Below are 11,246 nucleotides of genomic sequence, written 5' to 3'. Positions count from 1 at the left end.
CCAGTAAAGCCAGATGAGCGCCGCAACCCCAGAGTCGGCCACGACTGGACCTAACGGTCAGGGGTCCCTTTACCTTTAACTTAGATTCATTAATTTCAGTGGGTCTACTTAGCTGGATACTATATGTAATATACAGTTTCTGGTAATCCAAGATACAGAACCTTTGAACCTGGCCACTTCCTTTTAACCAATCTCTGCAATGACAACTTATCATTCTCTCTCTCCCCCCATTTATGAATTTCATAAATAAGGAACTATTTGAAAGAAATGCTTCCTTTGTGCAAGGAAAGTGGTTTGCTCTCCTGCACTACCTTATAACCACCTTATGCCATAATCACCCACTCAAATCTTTGTCTGTATTAGGTAACTATTCAACTCTCTTTTATAGGTTCTCCAAACCATAATTTTGGAGGCTGTAGGAATGGTTATGTCTGCATCCTTGTTAACACCAGATCACTCAGAAAGCTAAAGTTGCTTGGGGTGTCTGCACCTTGAGTTTTATGCTGCTTCCCCATCAAGGAGTAACCATTATTGCAGCAGAATAGGATTTGCCAGGTAATTACCTACCATCTAAACTTCCCCACTCCCAAAGCAACCTTTTGACAGATGGGTAGGGTGTAGGCAAAGCGCAAAGGCATTTGTTCCTCCTTAGGAACCAGGACCGTGGCATCAAAATGGCAACTAAAATTTAAACAAAAATAGAACTTGCCTCTTCACCCAGGACTTTTGGAGATGTAGACATCATAAAGGCAGTACCTTATCTATTAATTTTTGCAATATTGGCTGGTCGGGGAAAAATGGTTGATGTGTGTTAATTTATTAAATTTATATCCCGCCCTTCCTCACAAAGGAGCCCAGAGCGGGAAAAGGTGATAAAAACACTAAAAACATATTAAAAACCATTCCAACACAGGTGGAGACTAAGAAAGCTCTCCACTTAAAAGGCTTGCTGGAAGTGGAAGGTCTTTAGTAGGTGCCAAAAATACAAGAGACTTCACTTGTCTAAAATTCAAGGGGAGGGAATTCCAAAAATCAGGCGCCACAGCACTAAACACCTGACTCCTACATTGTGTGGAACAGACCTGATGAGACGGTATCTGCAGAGTGTGGTGATCAGTTGGATCTACAGTATAAGGGTAGAATGATACTTTACTGACCCACCCAGAAATTGCTTGATGATGAAGGGCAGCATATCGTATACAAATAAGTAAATAAAATAATAATCTTTAAATGAGTGCTTATTCCTAGTGTGCTCTGGATTGCAGCCGCGGCATTCCCACTAGAGATGCAAATCACAGTGGTTAACAGCTAACACTCTCTTTTTTTTTATAATAAATTTTTATTGGTTTTACAACATATATTAACACACAAAAACTAACAATTCACAACATAACACATTAACAAACAAACATGTAAACACGTATAATTTCATAACCTTTTTTTCTTAAACCTTATTTCAGCGACTTCCCCATACCTCCCTTTTCTGCATCCCTGTTTTAAACTTTTTCAGCGACCCCTAATTTCAATTACTTATGATTCAATTTCTTTGATCCTTTTTCTCTTACCCAATCATTTATCGCTGCAATTCTGTTTTACGTTACCCATGACATTTTAGCACTCATTAATTTTACAACAGTTCTTAAGATAAACTTTAAATTTCTTCCAATCTTCTTCCACCGTCTCTTTCCCTTGGTCACGGATTCTGCCAGTCATCTCGGCCAGTCAACAGCTAACTCTCAGTACAAAGCCCCTTCACCTCAGAAGGCCCTTTCAGACTCTTGTTATTTTCTAGTGGCTTTCAATCACATGCTGACACATTCAGGTTGCACAATTACAATTTTATTTAGAGTTCTTGCAGGACAAACCTGCATCTCCACAAGGTTGGGCTTTTTCCAGTAAGGAAAGTGACACAATAATAACTTGCTGGACACAACCTCACTGTCAAGCCTTCCTATAAACAAATCAGGGCAAATGCTCAAAATAAATAATAGGCATAGGTGTGCACAGCACATTTCATTAGTGGGGTGGGGATGACAAAACAAGCGGGGAGGTAAAAAAGGCAAAAAGCTAACACAACAACCACGAGAATTAATCAAGAAGCCAAAACGAGATTTTTTCCCTGCAGAAGAAAAGACTTGTGTCAAGCTAAGCAGAGGGCCAAGGGCAGAATGAGTCCTCCTTGCTTGTGAACTATAAAACACAGCCCCTAACCACCACATATCTCTTCACAAAAGATGGTGAGCAGAGTTTGGAGGGAGACAGAGCCATGAGACAGATGCAGGCAGCATAAAAAGGCTGGGGTGAATGTACAGTTTTGACCCCTTACGACCACCATTATCCATCCCCCCCCCAACCATGACTTCTAGAGACATACACGGGAAGAAGCAGATTTATTCCAGATCCATTCCAGCTTTTTTATTCTGCCCGTGTCTTTCTCTGGCTGTTTGCCTTGATCCCTGGTTTTTCTAAACATTAGGATGTGCCTGGGCACTCCTGCGCATGCCTGTGATAGCAGGTTGTCTGGAAGTACTCAGATTATCTTTTATAGTACTTTATTGATCATTGAGGCTCACAATCCTAAAAGTGTGTACAAGACAAACCAGTCACAATGATTATGAAGAGTCAAAAGTAAAGGGGAAAGATTGCTTGTCTACATGTATAGAAGAACTGAGTGTATACCTTTGCTAGTGCAATCCTACCATGTCTACTCAGAAGTAAATCCTATTGAATTAAATGAGGCTTCTTCCAAATTGAAGGGGGCTAGGATTGCAGTTATTGATTGAACACAGTGGGGCTTAGGCTGCAACCTTAACTTACCTGGGAGTCACTCTCATTGAATTCAACAGGGCATGCTTCTCAGCAGACAGGGTTTATAGGACTGCTCTGTTACTACTGAGCAAAGATATGAACTCATTGTCAAAATATATTTGCTGAATTCTGTCCTACATATACACAAGCCAAAAAAAAAAAAGTATTTACATTTGACTGTTCCTAATAATTGTGATATTTCTTGATGTTTGCTTGTTTAGAGATTTCCCTATTCTGCTACAGAAATACTGTATGGTTAAACTAAAGTAGTTCTCAAAGGGTGGGGCAAGAGGGGTTGGCAAATTTCAGAGTAGCATTTCAGAGTAGCATTGTGTATACCTATAGATATATACAGATATATGATTTGCAGGAAATGGTGGTGATGATTTATACCCTGCCCACCTGGCTGGGTTTCCCCAGCCTCTCTGGGCAGCTTCCAACATTTTGAAAAAACATAATCAAACATTAAACCTTAAAAAGCTTTCCTGTACAGGGCTGCTGTCTAAAGGTTATATAGCTGCTTATTTCTTTGACATCTGGTGGGAGGGCGTTCCACAGGGCAGGCACCACCACCGAGAAGGCCCTCTGCCTGGTTCCCTGTAGTTTTGCTTCTTGCAGTAAGGGAACCGCCAGAAGGCCCTCAGCGCTGGACCTCAGCATCCGGGCAGAACAATGGAAGTGGAGATGCTCCTTCAGGTCTACTGGGCTGAGGCCGTTTAGGGCATTAAAGGTCAGCACCAACACTCTGAATTGTGCTCGGAAATGTACTGGGAGCCAATGCAGATCTCTCAGGACCGGTGTTATATGGTCTCGGTGGCCGCTCCCAGTCACCAGTCTAGCTGCCACTTTCTGGATTAGTTGTAGTTTCCAGGTCCCCTTCAAAGGTAGCCCCACGTAGAGCGCATGGCAGTAGTCCAAGCGGGAGATAACCAGAGCATGCACCACTCTGGCGAGACAGTCCGCGGGCAGGGAGGGTATATAACATTTCAGAATGAAAGCAAGAGCATCAAGCGATACTGAGGACAATCCTAGTTGTGTCTTCCAACGTAGCTTCATCAATTGAAAATTCGGTGTGGCGCGAGCAAATTTTTATTCTGCGCGTGTGGCCCAGAAAAAGAGTTTGAGAAGGCCTCCTCAAGCAAGATCCCCGGCGAGCATTGGGCGGGGGAGCAAGAGGCGCCCTGAGGTTGGGGCTTGGTTTCTTCATGGCAGAAAACACCCGGCCACGCGGGACAGAATGCCCGCCCCCCATTGGCGCTCCATTGGCCACCCCAGGCCCCGCCCACGTGAGCTGGTGCCCGTTCTCGCGAGACTGGCGGCCCCGTGGCTCCCGGGAGGCGGAAGCGCGGCTCCCTCGTTGTTTGGCGGTGCGCGTGGCGAGCTGCGCGCCCCGAGTCGCCCCGATGGGCAGAGCGCGCCAGAGGCGCAACTGGAAGGCCCGCCGCCCGGAGAGCCGCGGCCCGCGGGGCCCCCCGGAGCCCGTGCAGCTGGAGCTGGGCGGTGAGTCGGCGCCCCGGCCCGCAGAGAGGGGCTCCCCGGGGTCTCCTTCCCGCACAGGCGGACCCCCCCCCCCGCCCCATCCCCCGGGAGGCTCGCCTGGCGCCTTCCTCACATAGGTTTAGTGCCAGGCAAAAGCGTCCCTCTTCTCCCAGGCCTTCGGCTGGCTAAAGAATTCTGGCCTTTTGAAGCAGCCTTTCCCCCCTCGGGTCCCCAACTCCCGTCATCCCAGACCACGAGTCCTGCCAGCTGGGGATGGTGCAGGGCTGCTGTTGTTTTGTACTGGTACTGAGGTGTATATGTTTGTGTTTTTGTATTGCAAACCACCCTGTGATCCTCGGGTGCTTAGAAATGTAATAAATTATTATTAATAACACAGTGGTACCTCTGGTTACATACTTAATTCGTTCCGGAGGTCCGTTCTTAACCTGAAACTGTTCTTAACCTAAAGCACCACTTTAGCCTATGGGGGCTGCTGCTGCTGCCGCGCCGCCAGAGCACGATTTCTGTTCTCATCCTGAAGCAAAGTTCTTAACCCGAGGTACTATTTCTGGGTTAGTGGAGTCTGTAACCTGAAGCATATGTAACCTGAGGCGTATGTAACCCGAGGTACCACTGTAATCACCCCTGACCACTGGCCCTGCAGGTTGGGGTGGCAGGAGCTGCGGCAGAGCAACAACTGGAGGGCCCCAGCTGACCGGACTAGGGTGTCATGAAATTTAAGGGGGCCTTTAAGAACTTGCCTCTAAGAGTCCACAAACACCATCTGGTATCCAAGGGTAGCTTACATTGTTTTTATTTTATCTAGTTGTCATAGCTAATCACTGCTGATAGCCTTTATCCCCCTCTGATGAATTTGTCTAAACTAGTGGCCCTCCTTGCTTCTTGCAGCAATGAGTTCTATAAGTAGAATACACATTTCTTATGGGCTGCTGAGAGAGCAGCTCAGTTTGACTGAATAACTTGAATTTGCTTCTTTCCCCCCACCTCTTAACTCCCTCTCCGTCTATTTCCCTCCCTCTTTTGTCATGGCATTTATTCTGTAAGCTTGCAGGAGAGAGTGCTGTTTTACCCAGGTCTCTTCTTTTGGGCTTGGAGAAAATGATGCTGGACTAGGCGGGCTGTGGACATGACCCAGCAGGGCTCTAATTATGTTCTCATGAGAGTCCATAGTTGGGGTAGGCTCATAGCTCACTGCTATGCAGAAGGTCCCAGGTCTAGTCCCTTGCATCTCCAGGTAGGTTTGGGAAAGATCCCTGTCTGAAATGTTGAAGAGTCGCTGCCAGTCAGTTCAGACAATACTGAGCTGGATCATAGACACAGCATCCTGTTAGGGTTCCTGTTGGTTGGTGTCATTCACTCTGGGAGTCCTTTTGGCTGAAGAGTGGTGTAAAAAGGCTTTGGGGTGGTGCGGAAAGGGTAGGTTATAAATATGATGAATAAAAATTATGCTTTGCTCCCTTGGATGCTCTGATCATGTTCTGTGCATATGTCCACTTTCCCATGACACTTATACGCTGCCCTACTGTGCCCTTGTGAATGGTACATGGATCAGTTGCAAGTTTCCATGAAGAGGTCAGAAGTAAGTGGTGTGATGCTGCTTGTCAGCCTGGGAAGGTAGCCCATCTAGGAGAAGGAAAACTCTGATCCTAAACCTCCACTGCCTTGAGGGATTTCTTCAGGAGAAGGAAAGGCTAAGGAGCAAACCCTACACAAATCCAGAGTGGAGTCCCTAAGACAGTTGGATGGTGCCTTGTACGCTTCCTTCCGGCAACTCCTGCAGCCAAGCTGGTGTCAAACACCTTGCTCTGCTTTTCTTTGGACCACATCAGTGAGGCTGAGAGGGGGGTCCTGTTGTCTGGGCAGCCGAGGACCACCGTACACACTGCCAAGGCTTGTGTCCCAGAGAGGTCACTTGGGGTGACCTCTAATACAACAGTTTGACTTCACCCCCAGAGGCGCACCCCATTGTTTCTCGAGACAGACAGATGCCAACAACGGATGCTGCCTTTAAACACTGCAGTCTTACACACAGTTATATCAGAGTATCAGAGGCATTACGCTTCTGTGTACCAGTTGCTGAAAACTACAAGAGGGGAGAGTGGTGTTGTGCTCATGTCCTGCTTGCGTGCTTCCTGCAGTAATCTGGCTGGTCACTGTGAGAAAATACTGGACTAGATGGACCACTGACCTGATCCAGGAGGCTGTCCTGGTGTTCTTACGTCACTAAGCTGAACAGGGCTCACACTGGAGCAAACGTGCACAAGATTGTGCTGAAAATACTTCAAGCTGGGATGGGGAACATGTGTCCCACCAGATGCTGCAGTCCCAGCAACGTCTGAAAGGCCACAGGTCCCCCACTCCCCGTTTGAATATTGTGGTGACCAAAACAAGCCCTTCTTTCTGTTGTTCCAGATGCAGCCATTTCAAAAGGAGTGGATGAGTGTAACGCCCTGGTCCTCCCATCACAGAAAACCAAGGATAAAAAAGTAACTTCTGAAAAGGCCCCAGAAAAGAAGCCGCTGACCAAGAAGCAGAAGAAAATCCTGCAGAAGGTTTTGGAACAGAAAGCAAAGAAGGAAAAGGTATGTTTTGGAGTGTGGAGGCCAAGAGAACACCAAGGAGACATGTGGCCCGCGGCATCCTTTGGGAGGGCTGGGAGTATCCGCTGTCTGAAACCCAGGAGAGCGCCTGCCCGTCAGTGTAAACAATATTGAGATAGATGGACCAGCGGTTTTAGGATCACACAACATAAAAGAAAAATAAGATAAGGCAGGAAAAGGAAATCAAGCAAACACTGGTATTGGTTCTTAAAGATGCAATTTTTAAAATAATGCCCTGCTAGAATGTAAGCAGTTCTGGGAGAGGAGGAACCCAGTGGAGCTGGCATCTCAATCGAGCCCCTCTGCCGGTCTCTCCCTCTGCTCCGCTTTTTGCAGGGTGAGGGAAGTTCTGTGGCATCACAGCATATACAAGGCACTCTTCATTTTGCTTCCCACTGTATTTGAACTGTTAGGAAAATCTTACACACCACCCAGTATTAGTGAGGCCTGTAGTCACACCATACATTTGAAGCATATGATACCGCTTGGCTTTCCACAAAGAATCTGGGGAGCTGTAGTTTTTTAAGAGTGCCGAGAGTTGTTAGAAGACCTTCTTCCCATCTCAGAGCTACAATTCCTGGAGTGCCCTGGGAAGAGGAGTTAATTCTCCTCTTCCATTTTTGAGAACTATAGCTCTATGCAGAGGGGTCTCCTAGCAACTCTCAGCGCCCTTAACAAACTACAGCTCCCACAATTCTCTGGGGGAAGCCATCACTGTTTAAAGTGCTATCCTAGTGTGAACGCCTCCTAGGTCAGACTTGCTTCATACAACTCTTTCTAATCCTAGCGAGCGGAGTTGCTGAGAAAGCTGAGTGAAGTCCAGGCTTCCGAGGCCGAGATGAAGATGTTTTATACCACATCCAAAATAGGGACAGGGGACCGGATGTACCAGCCTAAACGGTAAGTTCTGGGTACGTCCAGCTTGTTGCTCTTGTTGCAGTGTGGACATACTCTTCCCTTCTTTGGCCTTTTTGTGATTCGCAGCAGGTGTGGGGTGTTCTCCCCATGTAGCTTCCCTTGAGATCTCCAGCTTTCAGAGTGCATCTTCTTAGCTGGTGTCTCTGGTTCTATAAAGCAGGATGGGCAGCCTGTAGCCCAGGGGCTGAATGCAGTCCCTGCCTCGTTCCATATGGCCCTCCAAATGCTGCAGAGAGCTGGAGGGGTGGGGAACAGAGAGAGAAAGTGAGGGATGGGTAAGGTGGAGAGAGATGGGGACACACACAGAGAGAGACGGGTGACGTGAGAAAGAGTATGTGTATGAGAGAGAGATGGCACAGAGGGTGTGAATAAGAGAGGGGGGACTAGAGAAAGAGTGAGAGAAACAGACAGGGTGGCAAAGAAAGCGAGTGATGGAGTGGCAGAGAGAGAGAGAGCACTCTGCAATGCTACAGACTCCACCCCCTTCTTGCTCCAATTTCATCCACATTTGGCTTTGGCTTGTGGCCCCTGACAGAAAAATAGTTCCTTATCCCTGCTGTGTTGCATCTGAGGATCTTAGATGTGCTTTGGGGTGGACTTGTCTCGTGTGTCAATGTGACATGGGTGTTTCAGGGCAATCCAAGAAGTGAGTGCCATTCATCCAGAAATAATTAAAAGCGTTGGTGGTGCAAACAGAAAAAGATGCAGACCTGAACTGGAGGCAGAGTCTGAAGAGGAGTCTGAGATTTCCTCGGAGGAAGAGGAGGAGGAAAAGGAGCCAGAAGAGCAGGCAGAAAAGGCAGCCCCAGAGGTTCCTAGCACTCTCCTGCTGCCTGAGGAGCCAAAGAAAGCCATTGCATCTCCACCCAGCACACCAAAGCAACATTTTCATGCTCCCAAGCCATCATTGGGGCCTACTGTGTTCATCCCAGTGGACAGATCTCCCGAGATTCAGGTCAGTTTTGAATGCGAACAAGCCAAAAATGCACCCTGTTGCATCACAAGCAGCAGCAGCAGCAGCAGCAACAACAGTGGGTCACCCATGTGAGATTCATGACACTTTTCTCTGCAGAAGTTGCATGCAGATTCCACGCACAAAATGCCTTTTAGTATTTCTGTTAACAATAAATTGGGGGTGTTTTGAGACGTGGAATCTTTTGATTTAATTGTTCTTGGGCACATGATATTTGTGACCTTGGAGCTGAACAGAGGAGGTCAAAATTTGGACCTAAAGAGCTCATTTTTATTTATTTAGTGCAGGTGCCCTCCAAAGTGTAGTTGGACTCCGGCTCCCGTCAGCCCCAGTCAGCATGGATAGTTAGCTGGAAAGATGGGAAATTGTAGTCAACACGATCTGGAAGGCACCTAAGTGGCTACTGCCTGTATTGGTGCATATATATCCTGTCATTGATCCATCATGAAGCTCAGGGTTGTGGGCACTGGGTTGCCAAACTGTCTCCCATCCAGGCACTAACCAGACTAGGCCCTGCTTAGCTTTATCAAGGTGTCTACATCACGTGCCCTCAGACCTGCCCGTCTCAACATTCAGTATGGTGAGGGAAATTTTTCAACTTCTGCATACGGATGTGAGGTGAAATTCTCCTCATTACATGGTCAGACAATGCTGAAGACCAGCTTGCCAAGTGGTTATGCCCACCCTCTCAGAATAACATGCCCATCTTTGGCCTCTTAAATTTCTTGTCACAGAGAGGAGAATTTCCCCCTTCACACTTGAACCCCTGGCAGAGATATAGAGAAACAGGAAAGCAGTTTTTTGTTTTTGTTTTTTTTAAAAAGCCTCTTTGAAGGATGGGACAGGCAACAGTTTCACCAAGTGGTTATGCTTATTGTTTATTTCATTTAATATATGTCTCCCACTTTTCACCACGGAAGCTTACCACTTGTGTATCCTTTGGTAACACTCTGCCAAGTAATGAGGTGAATTTTACCTCAGATTTATGCACTTGCCTAATGTCAGAAATCTGACATTACCCATGGTAGTGTTTAAAATTCTTGGGCATGACAAAGAAACTAGATTACTGGTTTCCTTAGAGGATTAAATTCCCATTGCAGCAAGATACTGCTTGTATGTTGATTCGTAGGGCTGCAACCCTAAACACACTAACTGATTATTAAGCTCCACAGAACACAGTGGGACATACATCTGTGTAAACATGCAGAAGACTGCACCCTAAGTTTACACCACTGGAAGTTACTTTAAATTAATTGTTTGATGCCATTTTAATTCATTTTAGATCAGTAATTTGACCCTTTGCCTATGTAAAGATGTAACTTTGCTTTGAAAGGAAGCCAGGCTGAAGCTCCCAATCCTTGCCGAAGAACAAGTCATAATGGAAGCCATCAATGAGAACTCTATTGTTATCATATGTGGAGAAACTGGCAGTGGGAAGACCACGCAAGTCCCTCAATTTCTCTACGAAGCAGGATATGCCAGGTATTACACCTTTTAAAAAAACACCACTTATTTTATGCCAAGAGGAAAAAATATCATTGTTCCTAGATTTTGGTGCTTTGACAAGTTGCCTTCTCCTTTGCCATGGAGTTCCCTCCAAAAACAATAATTGTACTCTGACAGTGATTGGCTGAGCTGGTGTGATGGCACAGAATCTTCAGGTGTTCAGGGGGAGCTAGTAAACCCGTTTGTAGCCCAGCTTCTGTGCTGGAAAAGAAAGTTGTCTGTTAGGTTGGGATTATAATCTTACACACAGGAAGATTGCAAATAGAAGGAGGTCCCAGGATGCAGGACCAGTGTAGACATCACTGAATTCAGAGGACCTTTTTTAAACATAAGGCCGCTTCTTATGTTTTCTTTGCTCAGGAAGCAGTTGCCCTGGGACTGCAGGGATTAAGGGAGGCACACTCTGGCCTCAGCTCCCAGGAACAGCATCATGGCAAGGGCGAGTGGCACAGCCAGTGAAGGAGCAGATGCCCACAACACTTGCTCTTGTCTTCTCTTTTTTCTATTGTGCCTCTTGGATGTTGAGTCTGGACAGGGACTGTCTTACCTTTAAATATATGTGTCACTATGAAGATTTCAGTTGCTTTTATAAATGACCTGAGGCAAAATAAGCCTGGAAAGCAGGGAGCAGAGGAAATAATATCTGGTGGGGTCATGCAGTTAGAAAGAAGCGGAAAAGCCAAAGATAAAAGAAGACTGGGGCTGTGCACTGGAAGCAGAAAGGAACTGCGCAGGCAAAGGGTGGCAGAGGGGCATGGTCCAGGGCAAGAAAGCAGAGCATCGCTGTGCCTAGACCAGCCTGGCCCAACCAAGTGCCGACCAGATGATGGTGGATGACAACACCCATCATCCCTGACCGTCAGCCGCACTGGCTAGAGCTGATGGGGGTTGTAGTCCAGCAGCATCAGGCTTGGCAAAGGCCGGTATTGGAGAGTGGAACT

The 11,246-nt window shown here is 46.7% G+C and overlaps 1 protein-coding gene across 2 annotated transcripts in view; it reads left to right on the top strand.

Moving 5' to 3' along the window:
• Positions 1-4,146: 4,146 nt before the first annotated feature.
• Positions 4,147-11,246, top strand: part of DHX37 (DEAH-box helicase 37) — a 34,179-nt gene continuing 27,079 nt past the window's right edge. Inside the window, exons 1-5 of one of the 2 annotated variants that reach the window (XM_083589827.1) lie at positions 4,147-4,308; positions 6,721-6,890; positions 7,696-7,808; positions 8,460-8,781; positions 10,133-10,281. In XM_083589827.1, coding sequence (XP_083445953.1) covers positions 4,212-4,308; positions 6,721-6,890; positions 7,696-7,808; positions 8,460-8,781; positions 10,133-10,281 — 851 coding nt within the window. In that variant the 5' untranslated portion in view covers positions 4,147-4,211. The remainder of the gene's footprint in view (positions 4,309-6,720; positions 6,891-7,695; positions 7,809-8,459; positions 8,782-10,132; positions 10,282-11,246) is intronic. The other variant, XM_083589828.1, reaches the window with a different exon arrangement.

This window comes from Podarcis filfolensis, assembly GCF_964270895.1.
Source record: "Podarcis filfolensis genome assembly, chromosome: 16".
Classification (NCBI taxonomy): Eukaryota; Metazoa; Chordata; class Lepidosauria; order Squamata; family Lacertidae; genus Podarcis; species Podarcis filfolensis.
Note: the sequence above shows the minus strand (reverse complement) of the source record. Positions and strands in the feature narration are given on the sequence as shown.